Source organism: Pelophylax lessonae (assembly GCF_965119305.1).
Source record: "Pelophylax lessonae genome assembly, chromosome: 1".
Taxonomy (NCBI): domain Eukaryota; kingdom Metazoa; phylum Chordata; class Amphibia; order Anura; family Ranidae; genus Pelophylax; species Pelophylax lessonae.
In genome coordinates, this window is record NC_138768.1 from 261159026 (window position 1) to 261184759 (window position 25734).

The 25734-nt window shown below is 43.6% G+C and overlaps 1 protein-coding gene across 1 annotated transcript in view; it reads right to left on the bottom strand.

The window, feature by feature from the left end:
- The window catches only part of LOC309544258 (uncharacterized protein), a 79155-nt gene that overhangs the window by 29199 nt on the left and 24222 nt on the right, over positions 1-25734 (bottom strand). Inside the window, exons 3-6 of the mRNA XM_082243162.1 lie at positions 23938-24069; positions 15945-16123; positions 15149-15152; positions 8805-8939 (exon numbers count right to left, since the gene is read on the bottom strand). Coding sequence (XP_082099288.1) covers positions 8805-8939; positions 15149-15152; positions 15945-16123; positions 23938-24069 — 450 coding nt within the window. The remainder of the gene's footprint in view (positions 1-8804; positions 8940-15148; positions 15153-15944; positions 16124-23937; positions 24070-25734) is intronic.

Genomic DNA, 25734 nt, shown 5'->3' on the forward strand with positions numbered 1-25734 from the left:
TGTACATTTAGCAGATGGCACTGCTCCTAGCTCTGGACCAGTCACTCAGGAGACTATCCCTGTCCTTGCCACAACAGAAGCAGGCCATCGGGAATTCCTCCGCTTTGATGTCATCAGGTCTCCTATTTTCCCAGCCATCCTAGGGATACCCTGGCTACGGGCCCACAACCCGCAAATTGACTGGCCCAAGGGAGAAATCATCTTCTCATCTTCCTATTGTCAGCAACACTGTGGCGTCCCCACGCCTGTCAACTCTTCAGTGTGTCTCTCCGTTCAACCTACACCGGATCCCTGTCATGCTGTTCCTTCAGCCTACCTTGACTTCCTTGATGTGTTTGACAAAAAAGGTGCCGATGGCTTGCCCCCACATCGGTCCTACGACTGCCCAATTGAGTTGCTACCTGGAGCAGAAGTCCCCTTTGGGCGCATCTTTCCGTTATCCGAAGTGGAGCTGGAGGCCCTCCGACAATATATAGATGAAAACCTTGCCAAAGGATTCATCCGCCCTTCATCGTCACCTGCTGGAGCTGGCATTTTCTTCGTCGAGAAGAAGGATCGTTCTCTCAGACCATGCATTGACTATAGGGACCTTAATAAAATTACTATCAAGAACAGATACCCACTCCCTCTCGTCCCTGAGTTATTCCAAAGATTCCGAACAGCCCAGGTTTTCACGAAGTTGGACTTGCGGGGGGCCTATAACCTGGTTCGTATTAGGGAAGGTGATGAGTGGAAGACCGCCTTCCGAACACGCTTTGGTCACTTTGAGTACCTTGTGATGCCCTTCGGGCTATGTAATGCCCCCACCACATTCCAACATTTTGTGAATGATATTTTCAGAGAATACCTTGACCTGTTCTTAATCGTCTATCTGGACGACATACTAATTTTCTCAGCCTCGCTTGAACTCCATCGAGAGCACGTCAGAAAAGTGTTAAAGACCTTAAGAACCCATGGCTTATATGCTAAAGCAGAAAAGTGTGAGTTCGAGAAACAATCTATCCAGTTCTTAGGACTCATAATCTCCACGAAAGGGATTTCCATGGATCCTCAGAAGGTATCAGCAATCTTGGAGTGGCCTGCACCTTCTGACAAGAAAGGGGTCCAGAGGTTTGTGGGCTTCGCTAATTTTTATAGGAAATTTATTCGGAATTTCTCAACTATTATTGCCCCGATCACCCAGCTCACTCGCCTGCACTCACGCTTCTCCTGGAACCAAGATTCTCAAGCGGCTTTCGAAAAACTGAAGGCTCTCTTCACCTCTGCTCCAGTGTTGCAACACCCTGACCCAGCTCTTCCCTTTGTCCTTGAGGTGGACGCATCCGAAGTAGCTACGGGAGCCGTGCTCTCGCAGCGTCAGGGCCCAAAGGCCCTGCTCCACCCAGTAGCCTATTGCTCCAGGAAGCTGAATCAGGCCGAAAGAAACTATGACGTGGGTGACAGAGAACTCCTGGCAATTAAAGTCGCTCTCGAAGAATGGAGGTACCTCCTGGAGGGCGCTAACCATCCAATTATGATCTTCACAGATCACAAAAATTTGGAATATTTAAGATCTGCAAAACGCCTAAGACCTCGACAAGCCAGGTGGGCCTTATTCTTTTCGAGATTTAATTTCCACTTGACATACCGCCCAGGTTCCAAAAATGGGAAAGCCGATGCCCTGTCCAGGATGTTCCCCGAATCTGCTGAATGTGCTCCTCCAAGCACTATCTTATCTGCCCAAAATTTTTTGCTGATTCAACCTAACCTAAAGGCATCCATTGAACAAGCTTCTGTATCGTGCCCCGAATCCGAACATGACTCGTTAAGGAGGCAGGGTGGATTACTTTGGCACCAGGACAAAATCTTTGTACCTCAAGAAGCTAGGTCTCTGGTTCTCAGGGCATTCCACGACCACCGACTTGCAGGGCACTTTGGGGCCCGTAAAACTAACGAGCTCATTCAGCGGTCCTTTTGGTGGCCTAACCTCAGTCGGGACTGTAGATCCTACGTCAAGTCATGCACCATATGTCTACGTAGCAAAAGTGACAAAGTCAAAGCCTGGGGTTTATTAAGACCCTTGCCTATCCCTAATCGCCCCTGGGAAATGATTTCTATGGATTTTATTGTTGATCTTCCTCCCTCTGAAAGATTCACGACCATCCTTGTTGTGGTAGACCGATTATCAAAAATGGCCCACTTCATACCAATGATTGGTACTCCCTCTGCAGCGGAAACTGCTCACATGTTTATCAAGGAGATCATAAGACTTCATGGACTACCGAAGAACATTGTTTCGGATCGGGGGGTGCAATTCACCTCTAGGTTTTGGAGAGCCCTTTGTAAAGCCTTGGAAGTGGAACTCTGCTTATCATCTGCCTACCATCCCCAAAGTAATGGGCAAACGGAGCGTACTAACCAAACCCTCGAGCAATACCTCCGCTGCTTTTCAGCTTTTTCCCAAGATGACTGGGCATCCCTGCTTCCGCTGGCGGAATTTGCCTATAATAACTCTGTCCATTCAGCTACAAATCAGTCCCCATTCTGGGCTAATTATGGATTCCACCCTGCTGCCCTGCCTGAAATTATGCCTGAAACTTCTGTACCCACCTTGCAGGACAGACTTGTTTTTATTCAAAACAATTATCAGGTCCTCCGGGAGTCCATACAGAAAGCCCAAGTGGATTACAAAAAACACTTTGATCGGAAACGGAGGGGAAATCCTTCCTTCAAGGTTGGGGACAAAGTGTGGCTGTCTACTGCCAACCTGAAATTGGCCTGCCCTTCACGGAAGCTAGGGCCAAGGTATATTGGGCCTTTTCAGATCAAACGGGAAATTAACCCAGTGGCTTACGAACTATCTTTGCCTGACTCATATAGGATCCATCCGGTTTTTCACACCTCCTTGCTTAAACCAACTGTTCCAGATCCATTTCCAGGGAGAGTGGAGCCACCTCCACCGCCAGTGACGATTGGTGAGGACACAGAATTCGAGGTGGAAGCAATCCTGGACTGCAGGAAGAGAGGGAGACTAACCCAATTCTTAATTAAATGGAAAGGGTATCCACCCGAAGAAAGCTCATGGGAACCCGAAGCCAATGTACATGCCCCCAGACTCCTCCAAGAGTTTAAGGACAAATACCCAGAGAAAATTTCTCAAATAGGCATCCGGAGGCTGCCCGTCAGGGGGGGGCACTGTCAGGGCACAAACACCAGGAGAAGGGCTCTAGGACCCAGCAGCGCTATCAGCACTTTGGCAGGAGAAGGACTTTAGGACCCAGCAGCACTACCAGCAATTTACCTGGGCCTATTTAAGGAAACCTGCCAGTGATTTTAGTTGCTGGTTGATCTTCAGCTCCTCCAGTGTGTTATCCCTGTGATATTCCAGTTCCTGTCTCCTGTTACCAACCCGGCTTGTCCTTGACCTGTCTCCTGATTGCTTCCTGTGTTTGACCTCGGCTATCCACCTGACCACGCTTGCTCTGATATCCACCTGGCTCCTGATCTCGGCTATCCACCTGACCACGCTTGCTCTGATATCCACCTGGCTCCTGATCTTGGCTATCCACCCGACCACGTTCCAGTCTCAGCATTATCCAAGTCCTGCAAACACCTCACGGGCGCCACCTGTCTGCTGATTCCACTCCAGCACTCCAGCTGTACTCTGGATCCTCCTGCACACAATCCAGCAGGCGACCCGTGCTACTTTGGGCCTGACCTCTCCTGTTCTCATCCTCAGGGGGGTCTGGAACTTAGCCGCAAGGGAAGCCCTCTCTCTCCATTGGCCTCTAGCACCAGGTACGTGATACTGTCCCACATAGAAGACTTATCAATAAACTGCAGTCATTGAGCATGGACTCCCATATTGTTGAGTGGATTAGGCAGTGGCTGAGTGACAGACAACAAAGGGTTGTAGTCAATGGAGAACATTCAGAACAAGGTCATGTTACCAGTGGGGTACCTCAGGGATCTGTACTGGGACCAATTTTGTTTAATATCTTCATAAGTGATATTGCAAAAGGCCTCGATGGTAAGGTTTGTCTTTTTGCTGATGACACAAAGATATGTAACAGGGTTGATGTTCCTGGAGGGAAACGCCAAATGGAAAAGGATTTAGGAAAACTAGAAGAATGGTCAGAACTCTGGCAACTGAAATTTAATGTGGATAAGTGCAAGATAATGCACCTGGGGCGTAAAAACCCAAGGGCAGAATATAGAATATTTGACACAGTCCTGACCTCAGTATCTGAGGAAAGGGATTTAGGAGTAATTATTTCAGAAGACTTAAAGGTGGGAAGACAATGTAATAGAGCAGCACGAAATGCCAGCAGAATGCTTGGATGTATAGGGAGAGGTATAAGCAGTAGAAAGAGAGAAGTGCTTATGCCGCTGTACAGAACACTGGTGAGACCTCACTTGGAGTATTGTGCGCAGTACTGGAGGCCATATCTCCAGAAGGATATAGATACTCTAGAGAGAGTCCAGAGAAGAGCTACTAAACTAGTACATGGATTGCAGGAAAAAACTTACCAGGAAAGGTTAAAGGACCTTAACATGTATAGCTTGGAAGAAAGAAGAGACAGAGGGGATATGATAGAAACTTTTAAATACATAAAGGGAATCAACTCGGTAAAGGAGGAGAGCATATTTAAAAGAAGAAAAACTACCACAAGAGGACACCGTTTTAAATTAGAGGGGCAAAGGTTTAAAAGTAATATGAGGAAGTATTACTTTACTGAGAGAGTAGTGGATGCATGGAATAACCTTCCTGCAGAAGTGGTAGCTGGAAACACAGTGAAGGAGTTTAAGCATGCATGGGATAGGCATAAGGCTATCCTTCATACAAGATAGGGCCAGGGACTATTCATAGGATTCAGATATATTGGGCAGACTAGATGGGCCAAATGGTTCTTATCTGCCGACACATTCTATGTTTCTATGGCCCTTAGCAAAATCCAGGAGCTTGTTTAGGGTGTTTCCAAGGAAGCTGCGGAGACTAAATAACCAGAAATGGATAACTTGCTTCAAAATCACAGTAAAAAATAACAGTGGACATTACGTAGTGTGAAGAGTCTACTGACCCCAACTCAGCATGTCAGGAGACCAATAAAAGGAATATCAGGTCTACCCTTATAAAATTCCTTGCAAAATATAGTAGTGCTTCCCCATTGGCATCAACTTTTATCATTTTAGCAAAAAAAAAAAACATTTAGGGAAGGTTTCTATGAACAGCGTATTTCTCCCAGGTGCTCGGCAGTGCAGGAGCAGAGACATGGATATCAGCAAAGAAAGCACAGCGTGTAGTGAATTTGCTGGATGTACTGATATACAGCCCATCAATGCTTAGAAGAAAAAAAAAGGGGGGAAAAGTGTCCCCTATACAATTACACTGAAGGCAGTCATGTCATGCTCCAATTTCACTATCTAACCACCCTATGGGAAACCACTATCCAGAATACCCATAGATAGACACCAGAAACACATGCAATGGGTTCCATTTTCTATACCAGACTATAAACTTCCCTCCCAGCATATAATACAAATTTAGCCACAGAAAATGTATTGCTCTAAATAGGGTAACCCCTATGACGTGACCGACCAACTCCTCAAAGAACGAGGAGTCGCCTAGCACCACAGAGAAGCCCAAACAGGATGTCTCAAGGCCAGAGGTATACCAAAAAGCATAGTAATACAAAAAAAAAAAAGAGGGGAGAGAAAGAGCAAAGCCTATCAATGCGGAATCTCAGCAGAGCCCACTGGACTCCACAGAGAAGACACAACCCGTGCTGGCAATGCAGGGAGGTGAGGATATGGAGTATAAAAAAAAAACATGTGCATTCATAGTTACAGTAACTAAGATAGATCGGTGAAAGTAGTGAGGAGAATCAAACTCAAGGCATAGTCAAAGACCAAAGTTCAGGATTCCTGGGGACTATCTGGAGTTGGTGCTCTGGAGCGACGGCGTGTCCTGGGCTGGCGGGGAGACAATCCGGTGAGAGAGGTAACTAAGGCTGGCCGACTCTGCATCCTCGGCAATAGCTACAGCCAGTTGGTCAACGGGAAAGGATCCACCTCTATGTATGTAAAAAACCCGGTAGGTCTGCCCGTGAGCACAAGGCAAACAAAGAGGGGCCCTTCAGAATCGTGACTGAGATGGGGTAACCCCAGCGGTAGGTGTGCTCCAGCTGCCAGACTCGGTCCAGGACAGGATGAAGGAGAGCTCTACACTGTAGGCTGTCTCTAGAGATCTCCATATTAGCAGGTGGGGAAGCATCCAAGACCCAATGAAAGATCGCTAGAACAGTGTCTCATAAGTCTCCAATGCCCATAGCCTCGGGGAGGCCCCGGATCCGCAAATTATTCCAGTGACTCCTGTCCTCTAGGTCCTCCAGGTGGAGTTGTAGGGCGATTGCTGCTTCAGCCTGAGAATCGCAAGCGGTTTCCAGTTCTGATACCCACTGCTCAAGGGATGCAGTCACTGTTTCTCCAGTCGTGAGGTGGCCTCCAACACCTGCACCTCCGCCTGTATTCCTTATATGTCCCTATGGTGGGTATCTGCAACCCGTTGGATAAGGGCTTCAATGTCCGCTTTAGTGGGAAGAGATTGTAGGAGGGTCTAGAGGTCTGCTTCCTCCAGCTGAGCTGGCGTATGGTCCAGGACGGGTGGGGAGAGCTGTCTGCCCGAGCTTAGTGCCCCCTTGGGGCTCCTGAGTAGGTATATGAGCCCACAGAGGAGGTTGGAGAGACTAGGCACCTGAGAAGAGGAGGCTTTGATCGAGCAGCCACGTGTAGTCGCCATCATGGTATCCGGACTAGGTCTGTGTGTGCCCAGAAAAAAGTGTTGCATCTCTGATCTGTTACTTGCCTTAGGAGTTTTGCGAGGTGTCTTTGCCTTGCGTTTCTTCGCCGCTAACATGCCGCTGTATTTAGGTAGGTTAAATCGGTCAGATGTCAGAGCGGGACTGGGAGCTCAAGTGCAGCACGTCCTAACTTGGCCATGTCCAAGCCACGCTCCCCCAGTTGCCTCCTTTTTATATACAAAGTAATCAGGCAATTTTTTAATGTCCCTCACCTGTGTTGTGTCCCCATGGTGTAAATATTAGCCCTATCCTGTTTTCCTTTTTAACATATTCCCTGTATATATAAAAAGAAGGTTATAACCGCGCTAAAGGCAACAGATAGTGAGCTGCGACTTCAAGTGTGACCACACCCCTAAAAATTATATATTGTATAAGTCGCGCTAAATTGAAAAATAAACAAATGAATGTCCAACTGTTTAAAGTCCCAAATAACATAAAGTGACTGGTGATGTATGAAATCTTGTGCTGCTTCCAAAAGATCCCGTAGGAATTGTGCTTACCAGAACGGCAATTTTAAATTGCAGAATTCATGTGATGAGATGAGTTCACGTGCCCAGGTGATTCAATGGAATTCTAGCGCAAGGAACTCCCAATATTGTGGTCGTGTATCATGTGAAGGAAAAATAATAATCCATAGCGTGATACCGTACAAAATTGTCAATATTATAACTGTGTAGGACTACAAATGCTGTGAATCCTTCACCAATTGTGCAGCCGCTTACCAAAATGACTAGTAAAAAGGCATGTAATCAAATCAGAAGAAAGGACCGCCACCAAACGTAGAGCCTCTTACCAGATAGATCTGTATAGATGTGTTCTATCCAAGTATAGAAAAGGTGAACCACCACCAGACATAAGGCCTCTTACCAGATGGAAATGAAAAGCCAGCAGAACATTGAATCCACATGCACCAATATCAGCAAGCCACCCAAGAGCGTATAAAGCCTCTTACCAGACCATAAGAAAAATGCTCGATAACACTTGGTGTATTTTCCCAATGGCGAGGTAACTTCAAGGTCCCAATGACAATCCGGGCAAATCACTGATAAGTACCACGATGTACCGCTTAATGTGCCTAGGTAGCCTCTCAGACCCCCTATGCCACAAGCTGAGCCACTGTGTTTCTCAGGGTTGCAATGCCAGACCAGCCGATAAAGGAAAGAGAAGGCGCCAATAGTGTAAAAACTTCCAACAGATTTATTAACATAAGGTAGTGTACTTACAAACAAAGAAGAAAAATTAGCGAAGGATGTAGAGCCGCCGGCCGGACGGCAAGGCGCATCCGTTCCCTCGATAAGCTTCCGGAGATGACGTCAGCACGCCGTGACCTAACGGCGTTTCGTCCGAGGAGACGTTATCAAAAAATATGAAATATTGAAAAAATATTCTCCAGAGTCTTTGCTAAAAAAATATATATAATGTTTGGGGGTTCTAAGTAGTTTTCTAGGAAAAAATACTGATTTTAACTTGTAAACAAAAGGTGTCCGAAATAGGCCTGGGGCTTAAGTGGTTAACATATATTTACATTACATTTGTAGAAAAGAGACTATGCTCTACCTTCCTCCTTCCCCTGAAGAAGAAATTATTGTAATTTCGAAACATGTTGGGATATATGTACACTATGAACTAGGTTGGCCTTCTACTGTTCAAAGACCAATCCTATGTTCCAGAATCAGAGCATATCTGACAATTTAAACATTATATACTGTATTTGCAACCATATTCCTTTAATGTTTTACTACAACTCTTGGTTAATTTTTTACCTTTTGTGATTGTTGGAAATATATTTTCTTAATAAAATTGTTGATTTTCTACTGTCGTTACTCTTCTGTCTACTCTATCTGGTTTGCCTATATCTAAAAAATTCCTATGGGGCTACTATCTTCTCTAGTCTTCTGAATAAATTTGGGATGTGGTACTTTACCTCCAGCAATTCACGACACCCACCTCAGCGTAACTACTTACCTGATTCCAATGTCGATCCAGCACTGTGCCTGAGAGCAGGAGAGCAGCTGCCTCCATCCTCATTGGCTTATTCAGTCCTGCTTCTGTCGCAATCACAGCCATTGAGGATGGAGCAGGGAGTGGGGCTGAGCCGCACTGTGTGTGTCAAGGGACAAACAGAATGCGGCTTAGGAGCAAGCCCATATGAGTTCCCCCCATAGCAAGCAGCTTGCTATGGGGAAACTTAGCAGGGGAAGAGGAGACAGGAGTGCCGGAGGGCCCTGAGAAGAGGAGGATTGGGGTTGCTCTGTGCAGAGCGGAAGTATACCATGTTTGTAGTTTTAAAAATATATATATTTTTGTCTTTATAATAATTTTAAAAAACCAGGCAGATTTAAGACACCATATATTTAAGTTGTGGACTATTAATTATGAAATGTATGTACTACAAAAACAAAATAAAAATGGAAGGCGCACGCACCTAATGCATTACCATAAAACCAATTATTCAATAATATGAACAGTAAAAAAATGGGTACTCACAAAAGAGGTAAAAGGAACAAGCCATAAAACTACACACAACGCTGGACAGTGGGGACACGTGTAGCATACACATTGTGGGATAAACAGCTGACCCATTTTGAGAGTGCACCCCCTTCCTCAGAGCTAGGCCTAGCTCTGTATACATTATGTTTTGTTTATTACAAATATATCTTTCAGTTCTGACTGAATCATTCATGAGTCTGACACTTGTTGATCTTCCGTTCCATCCTGAAGAAGCGATGATTAGGTAGATAGTTCTAGGCCGAAACCCACAGGAAGTTAGCGAGATGCCCATGACCTCCAATTAGCCTGGAACTTTTTAACTTTCTCAGAAAGGTTGGCTTGTATTTCTTCATGCAGGAGAATTCTGTTGATTCTAGACTAAGTTTTGCTCAGGGATAGGGTAGACAATTGCCATGCCTTTGCAATTGTTTTGCTGTCATGAAACATGCAACAGCAGTTTGAAGGTGTATTTGTTTATACCTGGTGGTTTAAGATTCAAGAGAGCATGTTGAGCAGTAAAAAAAAGATAAGAGTATTGGACAATTCCAAAATTATCTGATATACAGAGAAACAAACGGTGTCTACAAAAGGTGAATAAATGTGCCAAATTGTTCGTATCTATAAAAGCAATGTGCAGGGCAACCTGGATTATAGTGAGCTACTGTGAAGGGAATGAGATACCAACTAGTTAGAACTTTGTAGTTCATCTCCACTGCCAGAATGTTGGTAGAACAGGATTTACTTGTCCCCCAAATTTGGGCTCAATGATGGGCATCCAACTCTACCCCTAGATCTGACGACCATTTTTCAGTGTAAGTGGGAGGTTGCTGAGACGAGGGAGCTATGAGCTTTGGGTATAGAAAACAAAATCAGGCCAAGGGCATGTGAGTCTGAAGCACATTTGGATTCAAAGGATGAAAGCATACTAAGCTCCTCCAGGTATCGAATACTGGTTTGTAAGAAGTGTTATCTGTAGGGATCAAAAGAGATGTGGTTATCTCTTTTTTTTGTTGTAATTGTGCAAAGGGCTTCAAACTTTTTTCAGTTATGAAATGTTATACCAGAGTGAGATTTTTAATGGTCCATTCTCGGAATGTCCAAGGAATGGAGATACCCAGAGGAAACGCTGGGTTATAAGTAGAATCCATTAGGGGTGGTTTGCTGCAGGGCCTCAGACTACCTACCTTTTAACTTTACCCCGGGATTGCAGGAGACCAAACGGATGCCACAGGCATGGGAGATGCTGCTGTTGTCACTTTTGGGCTGGACAAATCTAATCAAAATGTAAAATCCTGCCCAAACTCACTCACTTATTCTGCCACTCTCCCTCTTGGATTCTGAAGTCCTTCCCTCGATCTAACCAAGTTTTTTCCTCTTTTCTTTGGGGTGCTGTCTCCCCAAGATACAATTTGATGTGTCCTACAAGTCAAGGGGGCTTGGCTTTCCCTAATTGCCATAAATATTTTTTGGCCACACAGTTGGTGACATCGGCCGACACTCACATATACTTTACACATACTAATGCCAGCCATAGACAAAGGAAATTTCTTTCCTGCAACCACTCTATTCCCCCATCAACACAGACAGTGCTGACAGGGAAATCCCTCCACGAGTCTTTGTATTCTCTGGGCGAGGGAGGCCACCCCCACTGTGAGAAGACCCTGAATATTGCTAGCAGTTATATCTGCCAAAATGCAAAGGAACATAGGGGGCTACGTTCTCCACCATGTTGTGCACTACATCCAAGTCAGTGGGTTTTCAGTGGATGCAAACTTCTTTGGAGATTAGCCTTCCATTGTCTCTACTGACCTCATTAAGGCACTCCCCCTTCATTGCTTATAATCCAATATGGCTGTACTGCATAAATGCTGGATAAAAGTGAGGTTACAGACACTGACTGGAAGAAGGGGTGCTATAACAAGAGGGGTGACTTATGTATAAAATGTTGGAACTGCCAAGAGATTTGAACAAGTCCGTACTGCTGGAGACTATTTTCTATCCTGTCACATGCAGTGCTGGAATCTGTAGCTGTTATACAGCAGTCATAAAGTGATAGAAATGCTACAATAAAATTTGAAGTCATCAGTACAAAGGTGGCTGAAGTCCTCTGTGAGTGCAGATATTCTGCACAGTCTATACGCTATCTCGAATTTCCTGAATTGCAATCACACCAGAAAGTTTCTATACATACAGATCTAACCTCTAGAAATACATGATTAGACACACATGTTCCAGACACTGGAATCGCAGAGCTTCCATTAGTACACCCGGGATACAGGAGCATTGAGCTGTGTACGCACAGACTGCATGGAGCAGTTATACTCTATATACCGTCTCTCACCTTGTATTATCTTGATGTACTCTCCTCTGTAGTCAGGAAGCACTGGTTGCCCTATTACACCACAAGTCTGCTATTAATATTTTCCACAGAACAGCTTACACTGCGCATGACTGAAGTAGAATGGGTGTGTGTGGTACTGAATGTAATATTTTACCAGACAATGAAGAGGCTCGGGAGGTAGTGGGTGCCTCAATGTGAGCTGTCTGCACCAATTACATTTACAAACATTTCTCCTGCCACTAATAAACAAGCCACTAAATTCCCCGTAGACCTGTAACACAAGGAGAGGTTGGGGGAGCAGAGGACTTGTACTAGGAGGGAGACTTGGGGGAGTGGAAGAGAAAATGTGCTAGAAGGGGGGAGGATTTGAGCTGAGAGGGATTTGGAGCGGAAGAGGATTTGTAAAAATAAGAGGGAATAAGGGGGGGGGGTTATGCTGGGAGGCAGGGTCGCTGATAGGGGGGGACCACCAGCCCTCTTGTAGGGGGCCCGAGCACACAGGGGGGCCCACACAGAGAGGGGGATTAGTGATGGACAACAAATACAAGATCTCCCTGCTGCCAGCTTTTATCTGCTGAGAAAGAGACAGTTGTCACTCACTAATCCCCCTCCCTGTGTGGGCCCCCCTCCCAGCACTGGCTCTAATGTTATATCTGCTCAGGAGTTTATTTGTAACTTTGTTTCTCTCTCTCTGTCTCTCTGATCCAGGAGCTCCAACTGCCCAGCCTGTATATTTTTTTCATCTCATCTTCATTTTTATTTATTAACATCTTTTTTTTTTTTTAGATTTAGCAGGAATTATGTGAGTTATGGTATATTTGTGTCTGCTAATAGTGATTTTGTTGTTATTTTAGCTAAATATAGCTTTAATATTTTCTTGGGGGGGCCCTGCCAGGTAGTCTGTACGGGGCCCCGCGATTTCTAACGGCAGCCCTGCTGGGAGGGGAAAGAGAATGTATGCTCGGAGGGGGGGGGGAATTGGGGGGAGGAGGGATTTGTGCTAGAGGGGGGGATGATTTTTTTCTGGGAGAGTGGATGGAGGCGATTTAAAAGGAAAGTGGATTTGGAGAGAATTTGTGCTAGGAGTGGAAGAGGACTTATGGTAGAGGGAAATGTGTGATAAAAAAAGGGGGAGAGGATTTGTGCTGGGGTGAAGGGATTTGTAGTAGGAGCGATTTGGGGGGGTGGTGCAGAGGAAGTGGGTTTGTGCTGGGAGGTGTATAGAATTGGGGGGGGAGTTGTCTTAGGGGGGATTTGGGGGAGAAGGATTTGTACTAGAAGGAGAAGAGGATTTATGCTGGGGGGGGGATTGGGATAGAGAAGATTTGTGCTAGAAGGGGGGGAGGACATTTGTTCTGGGAAGAGACATTTTGAAGGGTGGAAGAGGATTTGTGGCGCACTTTTAGTTTCGTGATCTTGACCCCTGTTAAGCATTACTCGCACCTGTCCCCTGATTTCTGTCTATTACATACCTCTGACCCCAGCTTTCTGTGTATTATTTACCCCTAAACCTGACATTAACCACTTGCCGACCAGCTATCGTAGTTTTACAGCGGCAGGTTGGCTCCATTACGCGAAACTACATACCTGTACGTCGCTTCGTGTAATAGTGGGGGCATGCGCACCGTCTGGCCAGAGGCGGACCCAATCAGAAAGTCCAAAAGGCGCGATGTTCGCCGGCTACCCGCAAGCGCTCCCCTTGGAGACAGAAGGGTGGTCTCCTATGTAAACAAGGCGGACTGCTGTTCTGTCAGGGATGAATACAGGGATTCTGTGTTCCTCCTATTTAGGAACACAGGTCTCTCTGTTCATCCAGTGAGTCGATCTCCCATACAGTTAGAAAACACTCCCTAGGAGCACACTTAACCCTTTGATCGCCCCTGGTGTTAACCCCTTCCCTGTACAGTTAGTACAATAACAGTGCATATTTTTAGCACTGATTACTGTAGTAATGTTACTGGTCCTCCCAAAAGTGTAAAAAGTGTCCAATCTGTCCGCCGCAGTCTCGCTAAAAATCGACAATCGCCGCCATTACTAGTATAAAAAAAAAAAAAATAGATAAAAATTACATAAATCTATCCCCTACTTTGTAGATGCAATAACTTTTGCACAAACCAATCAGAATACACTTTTTTACAAAAAGTGGCAGAATATAGAAAAATAGAGCTTGTTTATACTTGTGGTAGCCCTCTAAAGAACGATCTGCAGTGGTTGCCTTTTTCAGAGGGAATTTGACAGACTGAGGAGATGCTATATCACCTACTTGCCACCTGTTCTAATCTCTAAAATCCAGTTTTGCTGCACATGCCACAATTAGCCCCATCCCTCCTCCATGTAAGTGGGCGCAGTCTCCCATCTTTGCCCTGGGCACTGGATGACCTTATTCTAGTACTGCATGTGGCCAAGCGATAAGAGGGTTACATCCCAGATTATGTGATCTAAAATCTCCATCGGCCTTGCTCCTGGTGTCCAACAGTCCCTGTCCACAGAGGCACACAGCATTGGGTTTCTGTTTCTAGGATGAGTTTTGGTTGAAACTTTCCCTTTCATCAGCCCAGCCTGGTAATGAAGCAAATTTGCTGAACTATTTAGGCTCCAGCATTACTTATAATTAGCTACTAATGTGTATAAGGACCATCATACAGTGGATTTAGGCAGAATCTGTACTGCATACCCTCTGCAAATCCATACAATGTATTATAAACTGCAAAGCTCCCAACTGTCCCTGATTTAGCTTGGAAGGCTCAAGATGTGCACAGAATGCCCCAGCCCGCACACAGCAGCTCCTATCATGGTGAAGGTTCCTCGTCCTCATCACAGAGCTCTGTGAAGAGAACAGCAGCTCTGCAATAGTCACATGGGGAACACTTTAGTATCCACAGTGCTGTACAGCAGATCAGTTGCAGCCTCAGACACTGATTCTGCTGAATAGCGATATTAAGAGCTTTTTATTTTTTTTATTTTTATTAAAATAAAAAAGAAGTCATACTTACCTCCTCTGTGTAATGACTCTTTAGCAGTCCCCCACTGGTGCACCCCAATCCTTCCTGAGGATGCCCCTTTAGCAGCTGGCACCCGCACATGCATGCTACCGAGTCGGGCTATGTGCATCCATGGACACATTACAGTGCGGCTCAGCCACACCCTCACTCCCTCCTCACAGGATTTGAGTGACAGCAGCAGGGGCCTATGGCTGTGGTTCTGCAGATGAGTCAGGCAAGTGTTTAGTGAAGGGAGGCACAACAAGTAGTGGGATGTTTTTTAGTTTTAGTGGTGCTCCAACTAGAATTGCCTCTTGCAAGCAAGTGTATTCACTGCCTTGTTCCTATGATGATTTTCATATGGAAAAAAAAACAATACAACAGTGAACATTTACAACGGTTCGGACTCTAATTACATAAATGGTCAACGTGTGCATCGTTTATTCTGAACTGTAATGAGACCAGATACATTGGCCATTTAGTGTACCCTATGTTACTGGACTAAAGAGAAGGATGTTTTTATTTTCATTGTGAATTTAGTAGATTTCATTGAATCAATGAGCATTCATTTGTTATCACTCATGCTTTTCTTTGTATTAAACAAATCAGATCATTTGAAACAATCAAATCTTTAATCAAGATGATTTAAAGCATATCTAAAACCAAAAACAAAAAAGTGTAATATATTGCAGATTACTATTTCATAGATGCCATGGCTGCATTAATTTCCTTTCTTTCAGGCCAAAAACACGTTTTGTAGCAAGTACAGAAATTGCTGATCTTGCCAGAAATACAATTCTCTTGTTACTTCCTGGGCAGGTGAAAAAACACAAGCATCTCTATCCTACCTTGTTACATCCAGCCACCATGTAATGAACAGGAACAAAGGCAGACATGTTTCAAGTCCAGCCTGTGTGATAACCATGCGACTTCCATATATACAATGAAAAAGTGAGTAAAGCCACCAAGAAAGTGTTTTTTTTTTCCCCTCAGGATCATTGGATGGAAATAAAAAAAACAGCAGCCACCACAATTAGGAACTGGTAAGTAGCAATAAATTCAATTCTTGTTTTGGGGTTTAGATTTACCTAGACTTTAGATTAATGAGCTTTTAGGTCCTTGGTAATTTTACAAAATTCCCGTTGTGCTTGACCTTAGTTCAAGATATTTGTGCAAACCTTTAAAATTGTACAGTACAATAGATGAACGCTGTGTCAAATACTTTAATTCCTTTTAACATTTTATAGTTATTAGGATGCTTTTGATAACAGGTTCCGTTGCATGGATGATTACTATCCCCTAAATACAGCTTTTTCCAGAGCATCTTTTCTGTCTGAGTATTCTACGTGAGACGGGTAGTTGGTACAGTCATAGCGACCACTTGTCCTTACATATTCTAGAAAGTCTGGAGCACCAGGATACACAACATTGTCTGCTAATAGCACTGATCCTTTCTTGAGTAAGCTGGAGTCCTGCAAAGAGTGAAGAAAACAGTTAACCATGTAAAGTGACTGCAAACATTCTAGGTTTCAATTATTTACCACCACAATGAAAAACAAGGCGATACCAACAACACTGAAAATTGCATAATCACACACAGGCAAGCCTTTATGTTAATATTATAATGAAAAATTGACCTGTAGTACATATAGCAGCTTGCTAAGGCCTAATATGTACATGTGAGCCAAGCTGCATCAAAGTAGACCTTCAGAAACCCGACATGGTAAGTGATGTTCTCTGAGCACATCAGTTACAAAGGTCCTTAATATAGGAGGTAAATAGTAAGGATAGTCCTAATGTACTGACATAGCTCAAAATAGGCCCCATTTAAACTTGCGAATGGGACCATTTGCAATTAGATGTGGGAGACCCAGAAGGGTTCCCTGCAATCAGTTGCATGGGGAAGGCCCTTTAAAAAGAATTGGAGGCCAACTGCTCCCAGAGCGATTTGTGGCCTCTCCCGTGTAATCCCAAAGAGAGTCGCCCTTCCAATGTGGCTATGATCATAATTGTGAACATTATGATCATATTGTTTCAGCCACCGTCTTATTCATATGTGTATTGCTGGATTCGATCCCAACATGATCTTTTGACCTACAGTATCTGGATGTTAACGGTTGTCAAGATCTGCACAGTATTTGATTGAACTTCTCAACCGACCTTCAAGGTGTTATTTCTGATCAAGTCAATTGTCTGCCAGAACTTCTGAGATTCACTTGGCTGAGGAGATTGAAATACTAGTTCTGATACCTATGCAAGTTATAGAGGAATTAAAAGCACAGAGAACTGTGTAAAGACAAGGGAAGGTGTATCTACAGTGTGAGGTGCTGATCATGGAGGAAGTTGGGAGTTACCTGCAGACCTGGAAGCAGTTGGAGATACCACTGCTGTGAGCACTGGGCAGGAAAACAGATGGAAAAGAGCAACAGAACTGGTACTGTATGTCTTCACAGTCATGTGGATTGGGGTAATTGTAGCTTTGGGAATGCAGCATGAGGCTTTAAGGCTCTAACGTAGTGGAATGCAGTTGGATGCATTTTGGACTGCATTCCAACTGCTTAGACAGTCTAAAGTTCAGGCTATCCTATGGGCATAGTTCACACCATTGCAGTGCAGAAAAGTACAGCATGTTGCATTTTTCTGCACTGCAACACATGACAGTGCACATAGCCTAATGAAATAAAGAAGGAAGTGACCTCACAGGACAAATGCAGATAGAAAAAAAAATGCATCCACTGCATGTAAAATGCACATTATCTGCTTGTAAAATGCACATCAAATGTATGCAGAGGTAGAAGGAAAAAACACAGTTACTTGTAGTTTCTGGTGTGAATGGGCCTTAACCTGCAAGGAAAGACTTATGCCTCGTACACACGGTCAGATAATCGTACGACATATCGTTCGAGTAAAGTAGCATGCTACAAAATGTCGAATGCAACCATGTGTACTAACCATATGATTTCTGCCGTACGATTGTGTGAAAGCAACCAGAATGCGTAGCCACGTCTTGGAAGCTTATAGTTATTTCGCTATTTCCGATCATGCGCGGTGTTTGTCGAACGATTTTTAGCGGACGCATAGTGTACTAATTACACGATTGTCGTTCGCGGGGCTATCGTACGACAGAAGTTTTCCTGTTTGTCCCTTCGGATTTTGTTGGACGAACTGTTGTGATCGGCTGTCGAAAGCTGTGTACTAACGATCAGATTATCGTGCAACCAGGTCGAAAGCGAGTTTTTTCGTACGATTATCTGACCGTGTGTACGAGGCATAAGCAGCCTTTTCAGACTGGAGGGTTGTACATCAAATGTTACAATATAGCAGCTGGAAGAGGAGATTTGCAACATTGTATCTTATTTGCTGACTGATCTCTGAAGCTCCATGGACACTGGCGTGTTATTAGTATTTTTGTTCTGCTCCTAGAAGCTAAATGGTAGTATCCTATGTGTCCATGCACAATACTTTAGGCCATTAGCGTTTTTCGAGCTTCAGCTTCTAGGAGCAGATAAAAAAAAAATTGTGTTTTTTGGAGCATTTTTCCAGCAGGAAAAAAATGCTGAACACACCTAAATGTTTCTAAACACTACTAAATCCCTCCTAAGTGTCAGTTCACACTATGGCGACACGACTCTGTACTACTTCGGGGGCGACTTGTGAGGTCCCGTGCACTGCAACTTCGGCACGACTTGCACGGACTTCATATAATGAATGTCAATGCAAGTCGCTCCGAGGTCGCCCCGAAGTAGTACAGGACCCTTTTTCTAAGTCGGAGCGACTTGTGTCGCTCCTATTAGAACGGGTCCTGTAGCAGTCAATGGACCGCGAGGGACAGCGACTTGTCAGGCTGACAAGTCGCGGCAGTGTGAATCGAGTCTAAAGCTTTTTTTTTTTTGTGTACTGAAAAAACTAACGAACGCTCCTAAACACTCCTTGAAGCTACTAAAAACACTACTACAAGCCGGCACAAAAATGCTAGCTTTTTTCCATCAGCTCAAAAAAAACGCTAGTGTGCATGGAGCCTTAAGGGCCTTTTGACACAGGCTGCATGGTCCATGCATCTTTAAGGGAAGGCTGATGTTAATCGGACTTCTGTCAGTTTACACACGCCAGCCTCTGAGTCCATCCAGGTCTGGAAAAAAAGGAGGTTTTTCTTAAAATGCTAAAAAAAAAAAAAATAAGAAATGGAATCCTCCATAATTAAAGCGGAGTTACACCCAAAAGTGGATCTTCCACTCATTTGTTACCTTCCCCCATCCGGTGCCACATTTAGCACCTTTCAGGGGGAGGGGGCAACAGGTAACTATTTTTGACAGGTATCCTTCCCCACTTCCGGGATACGGTGCCGCCCCTCGGATGTTTGGTCCCCTCCTTCATCCCCCACCGCTGAGCCAATAGGAATGCACAGCATGCTTCACGCATGTGCAGTAGGGACCCGACCGTGAAGCTACAAGGCTTCACTGCTGGGTTCCCTTACCGGCAAAGGCGGCGGCAGCACCCGACAGCAAATGGAAACATTGGCTGCGGTGCCGACATCGCTGGACTCCAGGACAGGTAAATGTCCTAATATTAAAAGTCAGCAGCTACAGTATGTGTAGCTGCTGACTTTTAATTTTTGGAGGGTGGGTGGAACTCCGCTTTAAGCCTTTGCAAACACTTTAAAATAAAGTAAAAATAAAATGTATTCCCATTTAAAGTGCAACTAAACCCAACAATTTAACTGTTTCAAAAAACAGTTACATTCCTGGCACATGCCGGAATTGCAACTGTCACTTTGGTTGTGTTCTCCATCAAATGGCTGGTGTTAGTTGAGGATCAAACAGAGGCCAAGATGGCTGAAAACGATAGGAGGGTTTAGTTCCACTTTAATCTTTAGTTAACCTTATTTCCCTTATAAGGCCCCTTTCACACATGTTGTCTATTTGTTAATTTTTCATCCATCTGTTGATAGATGAAAAAACGGACATCAATGCATCTCTATGGAAAAACGGATGTAAATGGATGATCATCCATTTACATCAGTTTACATCCGCCAACATCCGTTTTTTTTTTAAACTGATCAAAGCTCTATTTTTCTTCTGCTAAAAAAAACAGATTGGAAAATCATACCCCTTAATAGGCACTACCTTAAAAAGGTTCACAGGTTAGCCTGCAGGCCTCCCTCTCTACCTGTAAAGTGGGGTACACACTAGTAGAAAATCTGCCGAAAATTCCCGTCCGAGGTAACAGCATACGATTTTCGGCTAGTGTGTACACAACTTTGAGCAGCCGATGCCGACATTTTCAACGAAAAAAAAAACAGAGGGACAAACACCAACATTTTTATAGTCTGTCCCCAGACGACCAATTTTCGTTTAATGTGTATGCAATACGTCCGCGAAAAATCGGATACGAAAGACCACGCATGATCTGAAGTTGCTGAGGACCCGGAAGTCTAGGAACAAATGTCCCAAAAAAAAAAAAAAAATGGACGAGAATTTTCGTGAACATTTATGCACTGACAACTAAAAACGGTTATGAACGCTGAGCAAGAGAGAGAAAAATTAGAGGATATTTCGTCCGATTTTCGTCAAGTGTTTACGGGCCTTTACTCTCCCTTATTCTCTATCCTGGGGAACCCACAAAACCTAACATTGCCTCTGAAGCAGCCGGTGAATCCGGTCAGGCACCGGCACTTTCAATTGTTTCTGCCACCCCCCCGGCCCCCTTCTCCTTATGGGATCTATAGCTGGCTAAGTTGTGACAGGCTGCTTCACTTTTTTATGGCTGGACGGTGGACCCAATCCTGGACTATTTGAAACCTTAAGCCTAGCTTCTCTCTAATATCGTATGCTGGGCATTTGTTTGGATTCATCCGTGGATGAGTATACAATTCCATTTACTCCATGTTGATTGCTCTGGATATGAGGATTTTTCCAATTGTGTGCTGATTTCCTTGTGATGTGTGAGGGAGGCGTGTGTACTTAATCCACTGACTCTTACATGCTCATCATGCATGAGTGCTTTTTGAAGTAGCCTCCTCTAGACCACACACATAAGCAACTCAAATTATCCTTCTGTACCTATGGATGATGACCACTATGTACTGCTTAATTTGTTCCAGTACACTCAAAGTGCTTCACTCTACTGATGTGGATTGAATCCTTGTTTGAGCATTTATCAGGAGACTTTAATGCATATGTTGAGGTTCCAATTCCTTGCCTGGTACCAGCCTATGTGAATGATCTACAAAGATATATATCTACTAACCAGTCTCTTATCCCTTTCTTCCTTATTTATGGTTACATTTATGTATATGTTTATTTTCACATATAGTTTACATGACACTAAGAATAGGAGGGGAAGGGTTATGCCTGGGGGATTTTATTCATGTGTGTCCTGTATGTGTTGTGGTTTGTCTCTTGGTGTGGTTTTGTCATCATGCCAGATTTTTGATAAATGTTTTGTGATATTCATGAGTTTTTTTTTCAATAAATGGTTTATTTATATTCCAGTGATTTCTTTTTTTTTTTTTTCTCTCTTGGATTGGGTGGTTGCAGTAAATTAAACCAGCTTCTTTTATTCAGTCTTTCCATAAATATTTACTGGTTTACTCCCCCCTCTCCTTCTTTATATATTTTTGGCATCTGATATGCCTAATAATTAATTGTTGTATAAGAATTTTTTTCCTTTAAGGGAAATGTCTTAGAGGGCCCATCATTTGGTTTTTCAACCCACAATTTACCCCGGACTCTTACGCTCCTGAGTTTAAGACCCTACACCTTTCGGGTCATACTCAAGCCTCCCACTTTCTAATGGCCAAAGGATGGCCATCCATAACAACGTTAGAAGGCGACAGGGGCCCTTTTAAGCTCCCTTTCTGAAATGCACTCCAACTTCACTTTCTAGTCTCCATCCCTAATCCTCAGTGCTTTGGTCGCCAGATGACACCTTTTGAGGAATATTGTTTGGGCGATGGAATTGTCCATCAAGTCCTATCTAAAAACGTATAGCCTTTTAAACATTCCCCCTGAAAATTCTGACAAGATGGTATCTTATCCCTCACCTATTACACAAATACTATCCTACCACGTCCGATCGTTGTTGGAGATGCCAGGAGGGCGGTGGAACATTGCTTTATATTTTCTGGTCATGCCCCAAGCTAACACACTTTGGGAGTGAGGTCAGAAGGATTACCCAAAAATTCAGATTTTGAGATTTCTGATGATCCTGCATTCTTTCTACTACACTCTTCTACCGTTCCAGTGAAACTATATAAAAATTCTATTGTGCGCCACCTGTCAAACACAGCACAATCCTGCATTCCCGTTCAATGGAAAAAGCAACTACCTCCAACTATCGCTAACTGGCTCTATAGAGTGGAAGATATTAACAAAATGGAAGATTTAATACTCACGGCACAACATAAGCGTGACAAATACTCCAAGACATGGGGAGGGGACTGTAGAACCTGTTTATACTCTGATGAGGGAATTGCCCTTCTTGGTACCTAAGCCCCCTATCGGATCATCTGACCGGATTGCCTGATTTATTTATTTTTTTTCTCTCTGTTCTATTTTCCTCTTCTTGCCCTCTCTATTTTTTCCTACCTTTGTGCTTGGAAAATAGAAAAAAGGAAGGAAGGAGTAGCTCCATACCTTACTGGTTGCACTTTATTTTTTATTCCAAGCAGTGATATCGCAACAGAAAAGCACTGGCAGACTTGTTTTTTTCTGACATTCCTTTGTTTGTTCTATATCTCAGGTTACTGTTAGCCTCGGTTCACATTAGTGCGATCGCGGAGATCGCATGTAATTCGCAGCGCACTGCTCCTAAATTACATGCAATCTCATGTGCGGTGCAAATTTCAGCCATACATTTTGTATGGCTAAATTCGCACCGCATCCGCACTAAACTCGCACCTGACCCTTTTTTTTATCTGCAGCAGAATTGGATCGCATAGTGGTTCACACTAGTGCGATCCGATTCTGTACAAACTTGCAGATCGCACTGCGATATGCGATCGCAACTGGGGGTGTCGTTACCTTTTAATTGACACCCCCTGCGTATCGCATATGGCAGTGTGAACCGGGACTAACTACTGAATGTATTATGGATCTTATATCTGAAACATTCAATGTGTGTAAGCTGTCATTATGATGTTTTGGTTCTTCCCATTCTGGGAGTTAATAAAGATTAAATTAGCAAAAACAAAAGGCAGATCCGATGAAAAACGGATGTAAACTGACAAATGGTCAGTTTTGTCATCCTTTTTTGTTGCATTGGTAGTGGATGTAAAAATAAAATGCTGAAAAACTGATGAGCACTGATAAAAAAAAAGAAAAACTGATGAAAACGGATGAATACTTCATCCATTTTGACGTGACTGAACTGATGAAATGAACGGTCCGCATGTGTAAAAGGGGCCCAAGTTGCAGAGTACACAGGCTCATAGCAGAAATATAAAATTGCTATGGTACATGGGGGAAGGGGGGTGTGGCCGTATACAAGGTGCATGAGCTGCAGTGGTTAATGGTTAATAAGCACAGCAGTTTGCTTCAAACTGTTCTTTTATAACTACTACAACAGAAGTACTCACAGGGGAATTTGCTAAATCTATCTGTGAATGATACTGCTTTGAAATGTACTTTTAGTACAAATAAAGAAAAGCATCACATACATTTCAGTTTTAAGTTGTTTTACTGTTGGAACCCTATTCATTCACAGATGATCAGTGATGCTTGTATTTCAACTTTTCAAGATACTGTAAATGGTTTGAGAATTGTAATGCCGGCTTCATCACAGGACACTTTACATTATGTAAAAGTGTGCAAAGTGAAACCTGTATTTTATGGACTCATTGAGACGTGTAGAGCTACTTTTTGCTGTGTCTGCATGCCATTCTTCTTGGAGTTGTGTGCGGGATTTGAATGCATAGGGTTTACATTCAGGTCCATCAACCCGCTCCTGCCTGCATGTCAAATTTTGACCTGCAACTGTCTGTGCTGCTGCGGTGTCTGCATTTACTTCTATGGGCTGTCTGAATGCAGCTTGGAGGTGGATGCAGACACATAAAACGTGTCTCTACAAAGAGGACGGGACTCGTTACCCATCTGAAAGAGCCCTAACACACACCAGTACTAAATCTGTGAAGGGAACAGTAAATAAATTGTATCTTGGAAGCACACCTCATCTGAGATGTGTCAGCATTTGAATAAGAGCAACACTTAGCCCATGTAACCCACTGAAGCTCAAAATTCCATCAAATGTTTTCCTAGACAATTCTTCAGCAGCAGATTAAGCTACTTACTTCAAGTAATTTGGTGTCCGCAAGGTATCTCTCGTTAAAATGATCAATAAACACAAAGTCTGCATGCTCCAGACCATAGTCTGTTCTCAGCCTTGGGATGATCTGCTCTGTGGATCCTTCTATTATCTCTATCTGGAGACATAAAATGCAGTATTATTGATTTCATATTGACAGTTACAGCCAATTAGTTAGCATCTGTTCCATCATCAGAAAAATACAAGTGCAAGGAGCATCACTGTGTACACAATAGTAAATGTGGGTAAAGTGCAACTGATATCAGTGACAACACATGGGGTAGACAGTATAACTTATGGTGGAGATGTAAAAAAGGCAACAACACATTTATCACTCCAGTTTTCACATATTGAAGTGTGTTTACTAATAAAGCAGACTGTTTTTCTGTTAGCAAAGTGAATCACCGTATGTGAACCTGTATTCTAATGACTGTTATGTAAATCTTATTAGGACTAGTGTGGCCATTTTTCAGGATGTCTTTTATTTATCTTGACATTATGGCTTCTGTTGTCGGTGTGCTTGCAATACGTTCATTAGAGCGTGTACGGGGGAACCAGCATTGAGGAAAGACTACTGGCAGTGAAAACCTTCCTTTAGATGTGTAGACGAGTTTTGCCGGTAGAGATCTATGTGTATTGCGTTGCAGAGTTCAAGGTTTAAGCAGCAAGGATATGACCACCAGCAGGGGCCCCTGTATAATGTGCAGATTTGTTTGCTCGGCAATGTTATATTTGCTCTGTGAAGTCAATATCGGTTTGATATCTATCTGCCTTTATGAAAGGATACACGCTCATGTCTTTCTACTGTGCCTGATCACCAAAGTGGAAACAGCATGGCTCTTTCCCTGCAGATAGCCTCATGTCTATGGGAACAGTAGTATAATCCTATTAGGCATTGTTCTCTGAGCCTTGCTGAGTGGGATTTACGCTAGTAGTAGTGGCAGAAGTGCATGCACGAGTTTGATCAGAGCAGCGTTCACGGTTCTACACGCTGGTTTCATTGTGTAGTGTGAGGTGTGAATTTCACTACACGTAGGTTTAATTCTTAACTATGCAGGGAAGCCGTGCACACTGTTCTGCTCATTCACGATTATGTACTCCCCTTTCTATTATATACAGGTGTGTCATTGGCTGATTCTATGTGAGTAACTTATGTCATGTGACTATACATTTGGATCTGATTGGCTGATGTTGTATAGCCATCACTTCCTGCTGTTATCCCTTTGTTGTCCCATAAATAAACGTAGCTCAATGCTTTAGGCAGGACATTCTATCGAGCATTCAATGTGATAACAGCCTGTGTGTCTGTATTACTGGGTATTGCTGAGCGCGCTCAGTTACCTTATACAAAAGAGTGGAGAACTGTGCTTTTTAGCACGACGGGGGTTAATTGCGCATCAAGCGTACATTAAGATCCAAGACATTACCCAATTATGCGCAAGGTGAAAAAATAAACAGGAATTTTTGCTTACAAAAATGGATTATTGAAGTGAGCACAGCTTTATCTTGTTTACCCAGTTCAGTGAATATTCATGCAACAAATTGAACAGTCTACCCCTTTTATTAAAGTATGTGTAAACCAAAAACCTGTAATACATTGCTGTTTACGAGTCCCCAAATGTAATGGATGCATTCGGTTTTTATTTTTAGGCTTTATTTTAACCTGGTATTCCTGTAAAAAACGAATGACCCTGTATGGCTACGTTTTCACCATTATTTAAACTTTAGAGGCAACCATGGTTGTCACACCAGGCTGGACTTCAAACATGTCTGCCTTTGTTCA